The 22,493-nt window shown below is 29.1% G+C and overlaps 1 protein-coding gene across 6 annotated transcripts in view; it reads left to right on the forward strand.

The window, feature by feature from the left end:
- The window catches only part of LOC111038322 (calcium-activated potassium channel slowpoke), a 71,002-nt gene that overhangs the window by 23,569 nt on the left and 24,940 nt on the right, over positions 1 to 22,493 (forward strand). For 2 of the 6 annotated variants that reach the window (XM_022321357.1, XM_022321358.1), the window contains exons 2-12: positions 39 to 100; positions 181 to 277; positions 2,231 to 2,342; positions 2,490 to 2,641; positions 3,196 to 3,363; positions 10,383 to 10,474; positions 11,664 to 11,774; positions 12,020 to 12,125; positions 15,206 to 15,358; positions 15,824 to 15,979; positions 20,275 to 20,459. In XM_022321357.1, coding sequence (XP_022177049.1) covers positions 39 to 100; positions 181 to 277; positions 2,231 to 2,342; positions 2,490 to 2,641; positions 3,196 to 3,363; positions 10,383 to 10,474; positions 11,664 to 11,774; positions 12,020 to 12,125; positions 15,206 to 15,358; positions 15,824 to 15,979; positions 20,275 to 20,459 — 1,394 coding nt within the window. Of the gene's footprint in view, positions 1 to 38; positions 101 to 180; positions 278 to 2,230; positions 2,343 to 2,489; positions 2,642 to 3,195; positions 3,364 to 5,335; positions 5,428 to 10,382; positions 10,475 to 11,663; positions 11,775 to 12,019; positions 12,126 to 13,824; positions 13,931 to 15,205; positions 15,359 to 15,823; positions 15,980 to 16,524; positions 16,659 to 20,274; positions 20,460 to 22,493 lie in introns of all 6 variants that reach the window. The other 4 variants (XM_022321360.1, XM_022321362.1, XM_022321361.1 and 1 more) reach the window with 4 other exon arrangements.

Below are 22,493 nucleotides of genomic sequence, written 5' to 3' on the forward strand. Positions count from 1 at the left end.
AATAGACTTCTCATTAATGTATCATATTTTTTTTTCAGGTGGTGCTTGTGTTCATTTTAAGTATAGCATCTCTAATTATATATTTTATCGACGCCTCCAAGTAAGTTGAAAAACACAAGTTGTAATGCACTCATAGCAGTTTCCAAAGAACCATTCATTTAAATACCGGTTTTTTTCCAGCGAGGAGGTTGAACGATGCCAAAAGTGGAGTCACAATGTTACTCAACAAGTAGATTTAGCGTTCAATATTTTTTTTATGGTTTACTATTTTATAAGAGTAAGTATTTTTGTTCTTAATTAATGTTTAATAATTGTATATTTATCTTTGGAGGGGCTTGCGACTAGCATATTTTTTTTTTATGACCACTCATTCTAATTTCCAATTATAACTGTACGAAACAACGACTATTCCGATTTTAATGCTGGAAATATATTAAAATTCTCCATAACATTTATACGATGTTCGAGTAACATTTTTTTTTATTAGAAAGAATTTGGTTAAGAAGCTAAAAAGAAAATTGAACTTAACATGTTATTTAATTAGTTAAAAAACTAGCATGTTGTGACTTTGAGTGTTGATTGCAAACACAGGACAGCCTGTCTTTTTTCGAAATAGTATAAAGGTGCATTCACTGCTACGTCGTGTGTCGTGTAGTGTTGATCGAATCTCATTGTGATAGGACGTTACTTTTTGGTATCGTGTAATAACCAAGTTGCAACCGAGTATACCAAGAATTGACAACAGCTCGACTTTTAAACCAATATGATTACCAGTTTAACCATATAGTTACCACGCCCTCGCACGACACGACACACGATGTAGCTGTGAATCCGGCTTAAGGAATAAAATTAGTTAATAATATCTTATAATATGTTTGTCGCTACCATATTTTACTCTATGATTGATACCTACAATGCTTTCTATCGGTACAAGAGTACAACAGTTGAAAACAAAATAATAATTATAAATATTAAATAAAAATTCTTTTCTTTTCTTTTCTTTTCTTTTCTTTTCCACGATATCGTTTTCATGGAAAAATAACGGAATGAGACGCTCAGACCCTAACGCGACGCTACATTTTTGGCGTACCTGCTGTACCTCAGTAAAGAATTTTCACCTCGATAATTTTGAAGTGTGCGTCAATCGTCCCTTACTCTCTTGTAACTACTAACTAGTATGGAGAATTCAAATGAATTTTTTTAAGAACTACCATAGAAGCTAAGCATACCTTTGGAGTATATTATAGCCCAATAAAGTTTGTTGAAATTAATTAAACATTTTTATTTATTCGTCAAATGGTAAGTTGACATACTAAGAAAAATTATTATGCGCGCGAGTGCCTAGAATCGTAACCTAAACATTTACTTCACCCGAATGCATAACTCACACTAATGATGATTTACGACTAATACAATGACATGGTTGACGGCAGAATGCATATTATTATATTGCCTATAAAATGTTTCTTAGAATCCGGTAGTCCCAATGGGCCCCTTATTGCTATATTTTATAATACTAGGAGATAACTTGTTGTCCGCAGATATTTAAAAACAATATTAAATGTAAATATGTAATCATTATTTAGGATGATTACATAAAATATACTGTGAAATAGCATTTACAAATAGGGATGCATTTTTTTTATAGTCACATCAACGTTCTAGAATAATTGAAAAATTTACATAAATAAATGCGAAAATGAGCAAAAAAAACTAAATTGATATTATCTTGAACGATAGTAAAAATTATTACAATGCAATTTCCTGTTTTTGCTTTTATGACTGTTGTAAAATTTAAATAATTTGCATAATATAATTTGTTCTTCATGCATTGTGTAATAGAAAATTCTTTAAATGAGTACAAATTTAAATATCATGCTGATGAGAGTTTATAAGTTGTATTAAGAATATTTTCGTTCTGGAGAAAAGTTATCGACTTTTCTGGTCTATTATGGACTAGTGAATAGCGATAATAAAAGTGATTACTGATTATGCATCAAATTCACAGTAATTTACAACTTAATTGCAGACCGAAAAGTACAATGCATTACAATTTGTATAAACAGCATACTAAAGTTATTAAATACTAAATAAATATTACATTAAAACACTATATCGGGTTTACCATCAATTATTATTAAGCTATACTTATTATCATGGTAACTATATTTACACAATTTTAATAATATTTATCTTTGGATTTAAAAAATGTATTCTATTTTGTTTATAGTTTATAGCCGCCAGTGATAAGTTATGGTTTATGTTAGAAATGTACTCGTTTGTAGACTACTTTACGATTCCACCGTCGTTTCTTTCGATATACTTGGGTCGAACTTGGATCGGTAAGTGCAATCAGATGTTTAAGAAAAACGATAGTAACAAACCATACCGTCGAATTACCTTATTACCCTATTAGATCAGAAAGATGTATGATTTAATGTTATCGTTCTAACCTTCGAAATACACTAGATTTGCTCCTTTTTTTCTAGGTCTGAGGTTCCTCCGAGCTCTGCGCCTAATGACAGTGCCTGATATTTTGCAATATTTAAACATTCTAAAAACGTCGAGTTCAATTCGACTTGCTCAACTCGTGTCTATTTTTATATCCGTGTGGTTGACCGCCGCCGGAATCATCCATCTCGTAAGTACTACCTACTCAAACTGCATTTAATTAATTTATATGTATTTTTTTCTGATTGTGAAAATAATTAATCACCCCTTAAAAGTCACCGAGAAAGCTACATCAAAATTGTCTATCTATTGTCCAACGTTAGAATTTCCTATGAAATAAACGTCAAATAAAGGTCGTATCTTAGAAGAGTGTTGTGATGTTTAGACACTATATATTATAATTATCTCATTGCCAATTTTTTTCATAGTATATTTATTACACCCACATAAAAAAATAAAGTTTCGAACGAAGTAAAATAATTGGAATAACACAATAATAATGAATAACATGTGGTGTGTGTGTGTTAGTTTTTTTAATTTAAATTATTTACCAATTTAAATTGCCAAATTTATGTGAATTTTATCTATGAGAATTGTGGGTTTACTTACAAAAATATAGTTAGATTACGATACTAAAAATGGTGAATGCGCGATTGGACTCACACTATATCAAACAACTTCTTAGATACGACCTTGGTCCCAAAAATTGTTACTAAACGGACATTGGTATTTGGAAAATTTTAGCTGGAAAACTCGGGAGATCCATTTGAGTTCCAAAACCAGCAACGGTTATCATACTGGACTTGTGTGTACTTTTTGATTGTAACCATGTCTACTGTTGGATACGGAGATGTGTTTTGCCAGACTATTTTGGGCAGAACTTTTCTAGTATTTTTCCTACTCGTCGGCCTCGTAAGTGATATGTTTCTTTTTTAATTACATTATATTTTAATTTCTTATATTTTGCCTCTTGTTTACATTAAGTGTTAAATAAATGTAATAGTAGAATCACGTAAAATATAATGTCACGTGCCACGTGAATATAGGGACGTATAATATATATATATATGTATTTATATATATATAATAGGTTGTTATTCTTTGGTTAAATCAATCGGATACTGCACAATCGGGGACGATAATATCGTAATATTTGCGAATAATAGTATAAAATATACGATATAATTAAATAAAAGGTACCAAAAAATTAAACAACAATAATTTTAAAAAAAAAACAATTATAATACTATCTACCGTTGTTACTTATTATATGTTTTGGCGGTGCATGAGTGCTGTTCGTCTAAGTTCGCTTAAATAATATTCGAATTTAGCATTGATAATAATAAAAAAAAATACAACAAACAAATGTATGCATTTTATTTTATAAATCACTAAACAGTATGTTATGGAATTTTTACGCACACTAAATAATACATTACAATCATAAGAAAAAAATATGTGAAAAATATATTTTATTTTTACTTTGCGCTAAATACAAAATCATATAATATTTACTTATACTCAAAGATTTACTATTAAACTAAGAATAATTGAATAATCTTTGTGTGGCAGAAGCTTTCAGCAGGTAAAACGCTATAATACACGTATTTTTTAGTTAGATTTATTATTACTATTTTTTTTTTAAAAGCTCTAAAAAAGCTGGCTGTTAATTTTTTTTTACACACACATTAGCATTACAAAGTATGAGCATCAACAAAAGCTCCAGTTTAACCCTCCCCACCCGTACGGTATTCTCCTCTGAGAGACAAATTGGAGTAAAAGGTCATACACTATTTTATTTTTATTATTATTATTATTATTAATAATTTCACTATACAAATATCCACTATAGTTATTATAGCTCATAATGCAGACCAATAAACTTAATATATTAAATCATAGTTTATTACCTATACATAATAATATGTATATGTATTTTTTTTTTATTAACATAGTTTTGCTTCGTTTACATAATATACTTGAGGCATTTTCTTTTTTTGGGTGCTTTGTATTGTTGTTATATATATAATATATACATTGACATGTCAAGGTAACCGCTAAAATGCTTGGCAGCTTATTGAACATATATCGTTAAACTATTTCGCTACACAATAATATTCGTTTAAATTTATACTCGCTGTTAAGCTTTGGATTTGCATGGACTGCGGGGTCATTTATAATACCGAGGGCGGTTATGGCGCGCTGAATCAATTATTTTTGATTACATTTATTGCAGAACACGATTGCAGTTGACGAAATAATATAACTTTCCTATGTTACATATTATTATTATTATTACAATAATGCATGGAATTTGTTCGATCATATTTTTATTGTTATTATATTATAGTAGAACGATATAATTTAGGAGGGTTCAATGACGATTTTTTGTTATTCATCCACAAAAACCCACAATACAATATAATAATATGTAATAAAATATATTATATTATAAATTTATAACACACACACACACACACGTGGGTGGCGCGTCGTACACTTACGTGTTTGTGTGCGTGCATACGTTATTTATATAGAATTTTCATAAGTGTTCTGGATAATATTATAACTTATAAGTAATAACTAATTATATTTACTCACAATAAGTTATTATTGTACATCACAATAATTAGTATACTTACTATAATAACTTATATTAAATCGATGACGTCGTTGTTATACAATGGTTGTTGAATATATTATATTTTTATTATTGCATATTAGTGTGCTTGGCGAGTTTGTACATTATTGTCATTATTAATCATGATATAGATTTTATATATTATTGAAAACTACAAATTTTAACATTATTTATTGTTATAATACAAATACATTCATTATTATTTTATTTTTTTTATATCTATTTTGTTTTATTATCACTTAGGCAATATTTGCTAGTAGCATACCAGAAATTATAGAACTCGTAGGAACTAGATCAAAGTATGGTGGAGAGTTCAGACATGAACATGGAAAGAGGTATATACAATATAAACACGTAAAATGGAAACCATAATAATATCATATTAAATTTTTTTAATTTTGTCTGCCACCTATTTAGATGATTTTTTTTATATGATTTTTATTTTTAATTTCATCATGCGTTTGCTAATGACCTACATTTTTAAAGAAGACCGTTTTTTTAAACATGTTTTTTGTTTCATTTTTTTTCTTAACTAACTGAAAATATTATAATTATTATTATAACTATTCTTGACGTTTTTATTATTTTCTATTGACCTGCATTTTCTGCATATACAATTAATATAATGAAAAAACCTTTGTTTGCATGTAATTTATTTTATGTTATAATTTTTTCTTACTCTTGGTTATGCCCTGTTTATTTTATTTTTCTATCTCACCATATGATTTTTGTCTGCTGCATTAACCCTGTATTTGAACCATATATATAGTTAAATACGAAGGTCATAAAACATTAAGGTAATAACACAAAATGTGGACTAATATACAATAAAAGGTAACACATCATATAATTGTAATGGGAATCTTTATTAAATTATTATCATTGGTGTGATTTGATTTTAGAAATGTACAGCTATAATGTAAATAATTAATATATAGTTAGAAACAATTAAATGCAATTATTGATGCAATAACTATACAATAATATAATAGCCATCAATGACCTTTTACTCTGTGTAGGTACTAGGTATAGATCATCAGAATCACGTTTTCCAAAGTGACTTTGATAATTGAACATAAACACAAAAACAAAATCGTATTACCAACAAATACCTTGTTAATATTGCTTTCAACGAGCAGTGTAATAATATATTATTTGGAGTCGTTAACTTTATTTTTTAAATGTATTTATTATGTTATTATATATTATAATTTTTTTAATACACAAATAAGATTTGATTATCAGCTATCACATAATATTGTTTTGTGTGTAATACAAAATGAACTAAGTACCAACTATGAGTTTTCACGAAATATAGGTTACTAAGTAGAGATGCACTAATAGAATGCTAACTACGCTAATACAATTAAAATGTTTTTTATGTACACCGCGAATTTTAGGTATATAATATATTCTACCTATACAACAATAACATCATAATTTATATCATATATTAATTTTATGTCTGTTTACGCAACAAACAAAGTTTAAATATATTATTGTATAACTCCACGTGCGATTAACCTTTTAAACTTTTATAAAAAAAAAAAGAAAAAAATGGGTCACCGGGTTTGCTGCGGTCGCCGTACCACAGCCGGGGCGACACCGACGACAAAACGTCTTCGGCGCGTCACTGATGAATGATTGCAATGTCGTTTTCATGTTAAATGTTTTATGGTTATTTGGCTATATACTATACTATATTATTATACTAGTTGTAGACCTGACGTTTAGCCGATACAATACTTACCATGTACACGCATAATAATAATTAATCGGTTCTTTCGGTTACGTCGGAAATAATCTTCTTTATTTCTTCGCCAATCCATTATTCTCCATCTCCCTCTCGGCTTCTCTGTTTCTGTCTCTCGCTTTCTCTCCATGTGTCTCAAAATTCTACATCGTCTGACGACGTGAACGGGCCAAAAGACTTAACACGACCGTGTTTAAAAGATATTAATGACTTTTTTCGTGGGGCGCTGACGATACGATCCGCCGAACGACGGTCAACGCGTTGTTTCGTCGATCACGTCGACTGCACGATTGTTACAATAATAATATCATATTAATACATCGGTCAAGTCGATAGATGATAATATTATGATTCCTCGTTTTTGACGTAATCGGATGGACCACGGGCAAAAAAAAAAATAATAAAATACACTCACACACACGATCTTAGAAAAATGTACACGATTTGTTATATAGTGTTTTTTTTTATTATTATTATTTTTTTTTCTCTTTTTGTTGGTTTTTGTTTTGTTTTGTTTTTATTTTTGTTTGGGGTTTTTTTTAATATTATGTTAATATTGTATTGTTAACCGAACGGTGATAGGCTGTGATGGCAAGCTGGATACCCGAAATCACCGAGCTCGCTGGCAACAGGAAGCGATATGGTGGGGAGTACAAGCGAGAAAGGCGAAGGCAAGAATCGCCAATGAACTATTATTTTTTTTTTCGTATTTCGTACATTACATATATTTTATATAATATATAAATATATATTATATATTATAGTATATATTTATTTTTAATTTGTTATTTACAAAAAAAAAGTAATCTTCTGAAATAACTCGGACCGCATTTGTTATACGCTTCGATGGGGTTAATAATATTTTCCTTTAGTCTTTCACGATCGATTAGATTGCATTTTGTTCGCTTAACGCTACATTATATATTATAATTTTATACATATATATACATACATTTTTTAAATTTGAAGTATAACGCAAAATGGAAACAATGTATTTTCACGGAGTATTTCTGCGATACGAATTAAATGGACAAGTATTTTTTTGTTTTATTTTATATATTTTTTTTTAACGACAATCGTGTAAAAAACTAGGGCTCGGTAGGGTGTTTCCATTTACGATGCCAAAATAACGCCCTCTATCGGGTGTAACGGTTTGACAATAATATTATTATGGTGTGTATACCTTTACTAAATATTCGGGAGCGTGCTTTATGTATTTTAAAACGATTACAACAATAATAATTGCTACAACAATAAAACAATCGACCCATGCGAATTGTTATTATTTGATTTCTATTATTGTTGTTTTTATTTGCAATATATAAAATAAATATACGACCAAATTAATTAAACCTGTGGAAATTCGTTTATTATTTCCGTGGTCTGTGGATAATACAATAATGCTAATTAAATGTTATTGTTATACAATAACTATTTTTATTATTATTATTACTAACACTATTACTATTACTAAAACTATTATACTTAGTATTATTATTATTATGATAATTATTATTACTATTATTATAGTAAAACGCGCGGTAAGGATTTTCCGAAACGGCTGCCGCCGTGCCACGGTCGTAACGGTCGTTTCGGAATAAAATGTGATTTTCTGAGGGCCAAACTTAAAAACAGATGTTGATCTGTGTTCTCGTAGGTGAAATCGTCACGTGTATATGAGATTCAAGCTAAAAATATAATATTAGTTTGTTGTTCAGCCAGGCCGTGAAAATACATTGTCACATAAACATCACGCGACATCTACCATCGTAGCCAAATCAGTTATCTTGGTGGCATGAACAAAATATTCCCTAACATAGTCAAAAAAAAAATAGCTTAGAATATATATATATAGTAAACAATATCTAAAATTTAGATGTTAGATTCGTTATTATATTATTATTATTATTATTATTATTATTTATTTATTTTCTATTTTTTTGCAAACCCAATACATGTAGAATTCGCACTTAATAGCTTCATTAGTTTTGTCAGTAATAAAAACATAATATACATAATATCAATATATTATTGTCATAGGATATTACTTTTCCTCATGAATAACATTTTTGTTTTTTTAAGCATTATTATCTAATTTTTTTCGAATATTACGTGCCATGAAAAAATGTAGAAAATATCTAACCATATATATTTTATTTATCTAATTATTTATTTATTTATTTATTTATTATTATTTTTGTAATATTTTTTTGGATACTTGAAAATTAAAATGAAAGTTTATATTTTGTTTTTAAACAACTCGGCGCGGATATATATTTTTAAAATATTTTATTTTCGTCATGAAAAAAAAAATAGTAAACATTTTGATAACTAGATAGATTTTAAAAGAAAAACAGGGGCAATGGTGCTTTACTAGTAACAATAAAGGTAGTTAAATTTTTTATATTTTATTTCGTATTTTTAAGACGCTGACAAAAGTAAGGTGCCTAAAATGAGATAACAGTTTTTTCCGCCACACAGTTTTATTTTTTATTATTTTTTTATTATTTTTTATTTTTATTTTATTATTTTTATTATTATTATTATTTCAAACTCAAAATGTTAAAATAGCAGGTGCATTATTATGAGTTGTTGTGTGTTTCATATTTTGTTTTTTGCATTTTATTTTGTTTGTACACCAAGAAACATTGGCTCGTTGGTAGATTTCCGAATGAATCATAACAATAATAATTATACACTCACATGATTTAACCAAAAACTAGGATAGAATAGCTATTACAAAAAATAAATAATAATAAAGCATGAATAATTTTTTTTGGAATGTAACCGTTTTTTTAACAAGACTAAAATATTTCGTAAGGTTTTGAAAGCGTGAATTTATTGAAATTATATCAAAATGTATAGAAATAATTTCAAATTACGATGTATTATAGTTGTTTTTACGTAAATACCTAACAAAGTGTTACTGCTGATCGCTAACAAGCCACGTTTCTTTAGGTGTGCTCTCTTTAGGTATTTTATTCCTTAAATAAATTAATTAAAATTATTTTTTAAATGTACGTTTTTTTTATTATTTTTGTTTTTTAATTTCGAAAATACAATAATTGTAGGGTATTATTATTGGCGGTAAAAACTGACAATATGATCTCAAAAAAAAAAAAGAAAAATTAAAAACAAATTAAAATATAATTATAAAATACGGGCTTTATTTTGGTACTAACAGATGCATACTGAACGGAACATTAACGATCCTACCCGAATGCTTCCGATTAACCGTTCTCATTTCGTTCAGTGTGCGTCTGACTGTCATCGTGCACTCGTCTAATGCTGTCAAAAATCACAAAAATTACACACACACACTGACACATATTCTTATATATACACATAAATACATAATAATATATACACTAGCACAGGCGAATGTAAACATTCACACAAACACCACAAAAATAAAAATCGAATAGGTTCTTATGTGATAATAATATACGTTCTAATAATAATTATAACGTGGCGCAATTTTCTCATGTATGTTTCTTGAAATTTTGAACTATCCTTGAATGATTTGGGGTTCCTTAGGCGATTTTTGCGAGTTGTATACCCGAGATAATTGACCTGATCGGAACTAGACCAAAATATGGAGGAACCCTGAAGAATGAACGTGGAAGGAGGTAATATTTTACATACCATACATATATATATATATATTATTAGCATTTATACACCTTTATATAATATTAAGTACTTTATTTTTTTTTATTTTTTTTATTTTTAATAAGCTTCAAGCTTTGAACAATATTTTTCTACGGATTTATAGGCCTACGATATTCAGCGTCAATTAAACTAAAGCACGTTTTTCTATATTCTAAAATAATTTTCTTCTTTGTCATCACAACATGATATTATTTATATTTAATATGATACATGATCGTTTTACATTATCCACGTATAGTACACGGATAGTACCTGATAAGGATGTTGTACGATCCAAGTACGATGCATACACTGATTACGGATTACCTTGCAACTTTAGCTACCGTGCCGAGTTGCTAAATTAAATGTAATTCAACTGTTGTGTGGCTGAAACGTCATAATTAACACAAATTCGCAAATGAATAGGTTAAATTTGAAGAAAAAACGTATACATATAATAATATGTATATGTATATTAATTTTTGTTGTTGTTTATAAATAACTGCACGTAACAATATTAATTTTGCCTGAACCCTATTTTTAGACCAAAGATATTAATATTAATGTAAATATCACTGATTGTAATATATAAACTATTATATTATTATTATTATGTAGCTTGAACATATTCAGTAAACACGCTTAAATCCGTAGTGACTATACCGATGGCAAAATAGTAAACATTAATGTATCAATAACTTTATTGTTTATATCTTTATTTATATTTTTAGGCAGAAATTACATAAACAAATGTAACCGTGTTAAAGCAGTTTGACATATTATTTACTATAATATTATTAATTTGTTTTCAAACGCTGTGTGAACCCTACTGAACGTAGCGATCACACAACACATGATACATTTATATATACATTTAACAAACTCGTACTTTTTGATTTAGTTATTTCCTGTTATTTCCTGTTTTAATTGATTATTTTTCAAAAATGCACTTCACCCGAGCAATCATCATGCTTACATACATAATATTATTACGTAGTCTCATCCTGACTGTTTTATTAGGGTTTGACCGTAGTGCCCCTCGTCGGTGCATATACAATATTTTTCAATTTTATTTTTATTTTGATCAGTTTTTATTATAACTATTATAATTTACCTTAGAATTATGTAAATATATACATTAATATGTTTTTATTCCCACAAAAACAGGCACATCGTCGTTTGCGGACACATTACCTACGAGTCAGTGTCGCATTTTTTGAAAGATTTTTTACACGAAGACAGAGAGGACGTAGACGTGGAAGTGGTATTCTTACACAGGTACGACAAAACAGTTCAATATAATAATGTATTTATTTAAAATAACTTTTATGACAAAGTAATAAATAATCAATAATGAACGATGGTTAAAAAATACTAGACGCAATTAATATATCTGTTGAAATCACGTTTTAGATCTTTACTGCCGAACTATATGATCATGTATATGTATTTCATTATAATATATACCTATATAAACGTTTTTAAGTCGAAAAATTAGGTACGACGTTGTGTGTAATTTGCAGAAAAGAGCCAGATTTAGAATTGGAAGGGCTGCTCAAACGTCACTACACCACTGTCGAGTTTTTTCAGGGTACAATGATGAACGCAGTAGATCTAGAGAGGGTGAAGGTAAATACCCACTCTCATCCTGATTCTTACTGTCGACGTTTTTTCTTATCGATTTGTGCTCAGTTTCCATACATAGATCAATATTATTATTATTATTATAACAGCTACATGTAGTCTGATACGAAATAGAAACAATTCTTATTAGTTCTAGAGATAGATTATAATAATATATTGTGTATTGGTATTATATTATATATAAGTTGATTTTCTTAAAGTCTAACACTACTGTATTAATAGATTTGGAATTTTATTTTTACACAATTCGAAGTTATTATAAAACAACATTTTTGATAAAAAATTATATTTTTACTTTTTTTTATCGTTATCATATTTAAAGTTTGTATGTCTTTGAATGACAGCATAGGTACCTAATATCGTATTGAGAAACACAATTTTTTTCTGAGAATTTTGACATTTAAAAATTAAATTTTGAACCAGTTGTTCATTATTTATAAGTATTTAAAGTTTTAACAAGTTGAATGTTGCTGTAGGTACCTCGTAACTGTTGTTCAACTTCTCCACTTAACTGAAAATACTTATAACTAATTAACTACTATTTTGAATTTGAATTTTTATGTATTGAAATTCTTAGATACATATTCTGTTTCGGGATAAGAAAATGAAAATATGTGCAGTCGTCCAAAAAAGAAAATATTGAAAGATAATAATGATAAAATAAAGTAAAAAATTTTGTTTTGTAGACTTCTAATTATTTAAATAAAAATAATTTCCAAAAACATTGATAATTCTTGAGAAAATTAGTGTTTAACTTTTAAAAAATTACCTCGTATATAATATATGTACACTATATAATACATATGCATACATGTATATATATGTAAAATATTTATATATATATATGTATATATATATATATTATATAGATACGTATATTATATTATTATTCATAAATTTTGTTTTAAATAATATTCCTTTATTTATTTACACCAAACATTAACTAATATCGTCATTTAGATTTGTTAAGCCTCTTGATCAAACAGTATTTACATATTAGTATAGGCTATAACAAAGCCGTTGAAACTGTAAAGAGTTAATGTATTTTGCTTTGAACCATGTATTTAGCTGTCATTTATTATATATTTATATATATACACCCATATATATATATACTTATATATAAATACAAATACTAAACACTTAGGACGGGAACTTGAACAGACCTTGACGATGGTAATGTTTTTTTTTTTTTTTATTATTATTATTATTATTATTTGAACCAGGTAGATGAGTTTTTTGTTTTACACCTATATATAATATATATAAAAGGAAAGTAGTTTAGTATTGGAGAAGTGTTAATTCTGAAATCGATACACTGTCCCTATAATATATATATGTAGATGTATATTATATATGTGTGCAGGTTCAAACTGCCAAAAGCATAAAAACCCCGTTTAAAGCTGCTATTATAACATAACGAAAAAAAAGAAATAATAAGAGTTATTACTTATATAGCGTTTATATAGCCGTTTATTGATTAAATTATTGTACCTATTTTTACCACCTAGTGACTAGTTAGATACTTTGAACGGATTTCTGAACCATAGATTTTATATTGTTGATACTTGATTTATATGATATTATATTATAAATAATTACGATACAGTGTGCAATATATAGAAGACATGTCAGTATTAGTTGTGCTTCAATTTAGTTATTTTTGGTATTTTCCAAACCGTAGGAAGCCACCTGACCTGGAACTGGAAGGACTTTTCAAGCGACATTTTACCACTGTCGAGTTCTTCCAAGGTTCTATAATGAACCCTATTGATTTGCAAAGGGTAAAGGTATGTCCAAACAAATGGCTTTAGCACAAATTGAATGACGGTTGCAATTTTTGGATTGGTATGACGCTGGTGATGGATTTTTGTGATTTAAATAAATATTTACATAATATTAAATATGTACACATATATACTTATATATACATAATATTTATACATAATATATACAATAATCGATGTATATAAGTGTATATGTATATATATATTATTAACTTACGGACATTTTACACGATGCTCAAGTGGCTCGAAATAATCAAACGAACCGAACTGTTTATATAATATTTAACACTAAACAACGACTGTGATTTTTATGATTTTTTGTTTTCGTTTTTGTTTTTGTTTATAAGTACGATGTTTTTCAAAAATTCGTTTTAACGGCGCATGCTTTTATAGATTGTATTCTATTGAGAAGAAAAAAAAACATGTACGATAACCGTCAACAACAAACCGAACCTTACTACCTACCTTACATACTGTACTCAACAAAATAAGACATTTTCACTGCCCAGATATAAAACGCATCATTTCATTTCATCAACATTGAATTATAATATTCTATATTATTATATTATTCAATATACATAATATTATAATATAATAATATAATCATACAATCATCGCATAGTTAGCTGTATTATTTGTACACATATGGTAATATATTATAATAATGTATTCGTTACACAGTAGTGTAAAATATTGTCTCTCACACGCGGTATATTATGATATTATTATACTCTTCACTCATACACGTTTTAGTAAAATCATGTTCTACACTAACGCATTGCGTCAAAAATTTAATAATATTTATTGTTTACCTATAAACCATATTATGATGATGATAATAATAATAATAATAATAATAATAATAATAATGATGATAATAATAATAATAATAATAATAATAATAATAATGTTAATAATACGCGTCGTGTAGTGCTGTAGACATATTATTTTACCGCAATCATGGTCGTCCGTTGTCGTCAGCATGGTATTTATGTGTATTGTGTATGTGTATTTGTGTACGTATATAATATTAATAACCTAGTGCATGCGTGTGTGATAATTGTAGCTGAACTCATCATAGTATTAAATAATATTATTATACTATTTTTTGGAAAATGAGCTTTAGTGTTTAACGTACACAAGTTAAACGAAAAGTAATTTTTATATTCGATATACGAGAACAATGTTGTTGCTGTTGATTTAATCTGTTTAATATTATACAATATGTTCATGGAACCAGATGATCAGTGTAAAACGCCGGTAATGACGTTTCAGGTCCACGAGGCTGATGCCTGTCTGGTGTTGGCGAACAAGTACTGCCAGGACCCGGACGCCGAAGACGCTGCGAACATAATGAGGGTCATTTCTATCAAAAATTACTCGGACGACATAAGGGTCATTATACAACTCATGCAGTATCACAACAAAGTACGTATGCGCCACACAATACAATTATTTTGAATTAAATATTATTCGGGTCACTTAAAGTATAAGCTGCTATTGAGATCTAACGGTTTTGTGAGATTTGTTTTTCTTTAAACCCAAAATATTGGGATGAGAAAACTTATTTTATCTAATCATTATAAACTAACAAATTCTTGATCAAACTGGAACCTATTCGGCTAACGAACAAATGAAAATAGATGCGATATATGTGAACCGTTTTGGCCAGTAAGATAGGGTCTAGAAAACAAATTCTGTGTCTTGATTTCTTGAAAACAAGGTTACAAATTGTTACTGTGGTTTACAACAGTTTTATTCGAAGTTTATATTTTCACGGTCCTATTAAGGATAGGTAGTTTTTTTTTATCTTTATGATTTACGCATTGCACCTGTCATCGGGTTTGGTCGATGCTTCCATTAAAAAAATTGTGTTTTGAATTTGACCGACAGGCGTATTTACTCAACATTCCGTCGTGGGACTGGAAACAAGGAGACGACGTGATCTGCTTAGCGGAGTTGAAACTTGGTTTCATTGCGCAGAGTTGTCTAGCACCAGGCTTTTCCACAATGATGGCGAATTTGTTCGCCATGAGGTCGTTCAAAACGGTGAGTCATTCTAAACCAGTACGCTTGAGCTTATTAGAAAACACTTCTCTAACTCTTGTCGCGCGCACGCGCTCACATCCATCCAGAGAGGCGAAACCAAATGTAAACAAAACATTTTTTAAAGAAATACCAAACGGAAAAGAAAACGTTGTAATTTTGATTATAGTGTATTGTTTGCCATTCACTTTATCGATTCATATGCATAATATAAAACAACAATAATATGTTTTCGACCCGTTAAATTCTGACTTCTGAGGACTCGAACCATGCGATCGTCATTCCGTCTTGCATACCTGTACCTATCATTATTATTAAAATAATAAAAGTTATGTATTCGTTATAATAACATAATAATAATATTATACCTGCACTGACACTATTAAGTACTTTTGGTGTTTTCTCCTGTGTGTTTGTACGTTTCTGTGCGTGTGTTATCAACTATTTTAAAAACCAACCTAATCATATTAAATCAAAAAAAAAAAAAAAAATTGAACCCAATTTATCGGTTGTGGTGAATAAGCGTGTTAGACGATGTCTGTTAGCAGAACACGAGGTGCGTCGTGGCACCGGATGCTATACAAACGTGGCAGAACGACTATCTGCGCGGTACCGGCATGGAGATGTATACCGAAACGCTGAGCCCGACATTCATTGGCATGCCGTTTGCGCATGCCACTGAGTAAGTGGACTTAAATAACGTGTCCAAAATGTTGTACCGGCGGCCGATACTGTTGTTGTTGTTTTTGTTGTTTTTTTAAATTTATTTTTTTAAATTTTTATCCTTCGGAAATTGTACATGATTTTGTGCATCTCAAGTCTGTTGTTATGCCCACGTGTTATTTTATTATTTTATTTTTATTTTTTTCGTGCGCCTCTAATATTAGACGTAATATCTACGATCTGCAGCATATTATGATATTTTATGAAACACTACTGTTCGTTCAACGTCGCTATATTATATTTAAATAATATTTTATATTATATTGGCGTTCAAAGGGGCTCGACTTGAACCACGGTATACCATAATAGTTTTGTACACGCAGTGCTGGGTACTTTCAAATTTTAATTACCGAAAATAAAGTTTTTAATAACGCAGTTGTAATTGTATTTCAATTACCACGGTAAGTAGGAAAATTATTTTTAAAATTAAATTTCCATGGACTTATTATTATTATTATTACTTATTATTACTTACTCATTATATCCCACATTATTTAATAATAGGTAGTTGGTATGGGTGTATGACAAATATATGAAGATGATCAGGAAAGTTGGGTGCGAGTAGGTGTTAAGTTTATACTTAAACTTTTTTTTGATTCATTTAAAAAAGATAATTTTTCAGTTTTTTTTACCTTCAAATTTTAAGTGTGTTTTTACATCGTAAAAAAAAATGTAAGTGAAGTCCTTTGTAACGCCCTACATTTTAAATGATAAAGTAATGTGACCTGATTAAAATTGTATGTGACGTAAAAGTAATTTAAATAAAATATATATTTAATGTAGTGGGTAGCGGGTAATGTAATTGTATGGTTTTTTAAAAGTAATTTACCCAACACTGTGTGTAAGTGCTTAACACATACACTTTGTATTATTATAATATATAGGCATGTTAACATTACTACTACAACAAATATTTCTCTAAAAATAATACATATACTAAATATGCTACAACTAAACACTGATAATATTCTCGATAATTGCAGTAATACGGACTTTTAAGTTGTTTTAATACTCGTTGTTAACTACAATAGAACAATCTGATTATTCTGTACGATTAGGATTTATTAAAATCAATGACGTGTGAGTGTGCACGAATACGTGCAGCAGTATCCAGTCAAATATTCGGGGAAAATATAACTGAGGAATAAAACTTACCCAAAAAAAGTATAGCGACAAATGAAAGTTAGTAGTTCTGTATCATGTAAGGTTTTTTGGCGATTGAGTTTATAATATGTCATTAAGCAATTTTCAAAAACCATTCATAAAATGTCAGATAAATTGTTTATTTTTTTTTTACAAGCAACAGCATGAATAATACGGATTATTATTTTCAAAATGTTATTGGTATTTTACCCATCCTAAGCATATTTTTTTAACCCTAATTTTTGTACCTTGGATTTATTTTCCCCAGATATCATTACCCAAGTATTATTTGATTGGATATTCTTACACCTAGATTCGTTGCAGCACTTAGCGGGCATCGTGTAGTTCATGTCGTTGTCACCCATTATAATATTATATTATGATGGTGGTTGGATCTGTGTTTGAGTAGAGACCCTTTGAATGTTGTTTTCTTTTTTGTAATTTTTTATAAATTTATGAAATTATGTCTTTGATTTTGAGTACGTGATACGAACGAAAGCAAAAAATAATAATAACTAAAAGCGACTTAAGGTTGGATCCGCTTTTGGCTCTTTTTTTCGTCTTGACACGCAGCTGAAAAACCAGGGTAAACAGACCCGTTTTGCAAAAAAAGTAACGCGCAAAAAACACTGCTGTTTTGCGAGTCGTTCAAAAAAAAAAAAAATGAATACAGCTTGCAAATTTATAATAAATTATTATTATTATTATTATTATTATTATTGTTGTTGTTGTTGTTGTCTTATAATATTTTTTACTATTATCATTATTATTATTATTATTATTATTATTGCACGTACGTACGCGCGTCGTAAACGCCACACGTATGCGCGTACGTTGGCTTGTCATTTTTTACGTCTGATATGGTGGACGGTTTCACGTCTTGATTTTTTATTTTTTATCATGGTGGATATTCGTGATCACTTAAACATTTTTTGAGTTTGATAAGAACAAAATGAAAGGAAAAATATGTATAATATTCAAAACAGTCTATGTAACGCGCGCGTGTATACAATATAGGTAATGAGTTGTAAATAGGTACCTACGATTGAATGTTTATAGTTTTTTTACGAATCGAACGGCATAACGCAAAACATATATTAATATATATATATATTTATATCATAATAGATTGTACTCAGTAGAGTGTAGATAATATAATATGTGTATCTATAGATTTTAGTATATTATATAATATTATCGTAATCAAAACTCGAAGCACATCGTATACATGACAGTTCCTCTCGATTTTGTTTATTTTTTATTTTTATTTTTTTATATGATTGTTTTTTATTAATTTATAATTGTTTGTTTTTTTTTATAATTATTATTTCACTTATCATTTTGTCTTACGTCCAAAACCTCTATAATCATACCCATTTCACCATCACATGGTATTTGTATGACGCGTATAATGCTATCATATACCCAACTACTCCATATTATATTATATTCGTACTAAAAGTAGTAGCCACGAATAGAAGGGCCGTTCAATTTTCCACTGTACTGTGAATTCCGTACGAACGATAGGTTTACTGGACTAGAAACACACTATCGTTTTACGTTCGGCCGAATAAATAATATTATTCAACATCAGCATTGCGTTCGGTAATATTATATTTATAAGAAAACTCCGACGTAACTGTGGAAAATTTTAAATCCGCTTGTGGGTGTTTTATACGTTTTATATTGATACAAAGTTTCCGATGCGAGATAGGCCAAGCAGGAAAACATTATTTTTCGACTTTTATAGCACGTGTATTCCGTGAAATTCATGATAGTAATAATATTATGGCGACGTGACTCAAACGTGTTTGTTATATTATTCCAATATACGAATGCGCAGGGATATTTTCTTGCATAGGTTGTGTTATCTAATATTGTTATGAACATTTCTTTTATTTTGGACCAAAATCTGGAAAATTATTATTTACCCACTTCAAAAAACTCACGAGTTCACACTAATTATATTATTTTAATGGCCTATGTCAAACCTCTAAAAACCATCAAAAATAATTATAAATATTCGAGGTAATGAGATAAAATTATTTAAAATCAGTGTCGATCAACACAATATAGCTACGAATATTTTTTGCAATTATTAAAGTTACTTAAGTAATAAACATTTTATGTTCCGCCAAAAAATGAAAAAATAACGTTTTGTAATTATTCAGATCAAGTCGTTGGTCATAAAATAATAAATTGTAATAATACATTACAACATAACATACCCAACTCCGGAAATGTTTTTATCCTACACCTTTTGTTTACATTATTATTGTTATGATATGATTTATATAATTTGTTTTATTTTCTACCTTTTTTTAAATTTTTTTGTTATACCTACGATTTTTTTGATTTTGATTTTGTTTGTTTGTTTTTTTTTCTATCATTTTTTTTTATTTTCGGTCTGCGACCCGATGAATGTGATGTAGAGTAGAGATGTGATAGAGCGTTTGATACCGTGTATAGTTCCTGTGAAGAGTGTGGAGTTTGGTGTATTTCAGTCTCCGGATACGCAAGCGTGGCAGAACGACTATCTGCAGGGCACCGGCTGCGAGATGTATACGGAGACCCTGTCCCCGTCATTCACCGGCATGACGTTTCCGCAGGCCAGCGAGTAAGTCCCTCCTAGTGCCACACATACACCCATTCGCACACACATACACACATACACATATACATAAACACACACACACACTATACCATACACTCACAAACATACACACATCTCTAAAGCTCCCACTACATATTTTCCGTTATCCCATATAATATGACAGACGGGCTGATCCATTTAACTGGCCACAATAATTTTCGAAGATAGTTTTTTTTAGTATGAACAAAAAAATTGTTCCTTAATGTCTCAAGTGTTTGTGAAAAACATTTTCTTAATATATATTATATACTATTATCGAAGTGATTTTAATTAAATTTTTTAACAACAATCTTTATTTTTAATTTTACGACCAGTAAATAGTTATCATACAATTTTTAAAAAATTCAAAAACATTTTGATGTTTAACTAAATTGAACGGAAGTTATTTTTATTAATAATTAATGTGCTTAGTGAAATGTTAAGGGATATCTTCAAAAATTATGTTCCATTATTAGGTATCTTTGTTCAAAATAAACTGTTATTAATATGACGCACCTAAATATATATTTGTCAATATTTAGATTTTAAAATATATATTCTGCATATTAAAATAAAAATCTTAAAAACTATTATTTTTGAAATACAGTACTTACTAAAGTAATTTTATTTTTATTTTCAAAGTTACATTAATTGACTTGGGAGAACGAATGTAGTCAGTAATTAATTGGATCACCACGTGTATACATAAACATTATACAATACACATATTACATAACACATACCTACTTAACTCCATACAATATATGTAAATTCTTTATCTTAGATTCCCTACAGAGCTGTTTTTTATTTTGTCTGAACATAATAACAATACATAATAATATATTAACGTTTATTATAACGAATATTTTATAAATATATATATTTTTTGTTGTATAGTATTTATCATTATTATTTCAGTAGGTTAGACCAGTGTTTCCCAATAGTTTGGTATAAGGCCACCCGCTGTTAGACTCTTCTTCTGCCAGGTGACACATTAAAAAAAAATTCCAGTTGTATCGTTATACTGTAATAGGTACTATGTATAGTATAATTATATAATTCAATGTTTCAATCTGGCTATACCTTTACGACCGGTCAGATGAAAACTGCGACTCATAGGTTGGGAAACACTGGATTAGATGTTAGTTATATTATACTATATTATAATACATTACATATAGTTAAATATTATTTATTAAATTGGACGCGGTATCGGTTGGACGCAGTTCCGAATCAAACAATTTTTGCATTAAATTTTGGTGCCCACCTAAGTGTGGTGCATTGTAACAACATGTACGGATGCGGTATACCGACGATAGTGTACAGTATAAGGGCGAAAACAACAGGAAAAGGGTATAAGGACGTGAATCTTGGTGGGGCGTGCAATAGCGTTCATACTGCAATGTACCTATATGTGAAAAGATCGGGCGAGTGGTTTTTATTTTTCGTTTAAATTTTCAAGACGCGCGAAAATCCCATTGGTCGGCATTTTTTTTTTTTATGGCTTCCACTCGAAATGCCGCCGTTCGTGAAAATACAACTATACGACCAGCTCCGTCCCGGAGGACGTGATTGGGGTTTAACGGGTTATCGTTAGGGTTAATATTTAAAATGGTAATTTCAAGTTCGTTTCGCCAACGGAATTTTTTTTTATCGTTTCCCAGACCGACGCTGTAGGTACGCAAGCATGACAATGCACGGGTAGTAATTAAAAGTACGTGTAGGTAGTTGGTACACGATAATAATACGAGTAGTATACGATGTGTGGAAATACGATTTCATCACCGATGCCTTGGTACTCATTCTTTTGTTCTAAATTTTGTTGTGTTGTCCGTAAATATTTCACCTGAAAAAATAACTTACGATCAACCCCCCCCCCCCCCCCTTACCGCACATTTTACTACCTGCCCAAAAAACGTGGACTGTATCCCCATCGCTGCTATTATACATAATTTCATTATACCTTCGCCATTTCCCGTACCCACAAAATGTATTGTTATAATTATAATATAGTATTAT

This window comes from Myzus persicae, unplaced genomic scaffold (assembly GCF_001856785.1).
Source record: "Myzus persicae strain clone G006 unplaced genomic scaffold, MPER_G0061.0, whole genome shotgun sequence".
Lineage (NCBI taxonomy): Eukaryota > Metazoa > Arthropoda > Insecta > Hemiptera > Aphididae > Myzus > Myzus persicae.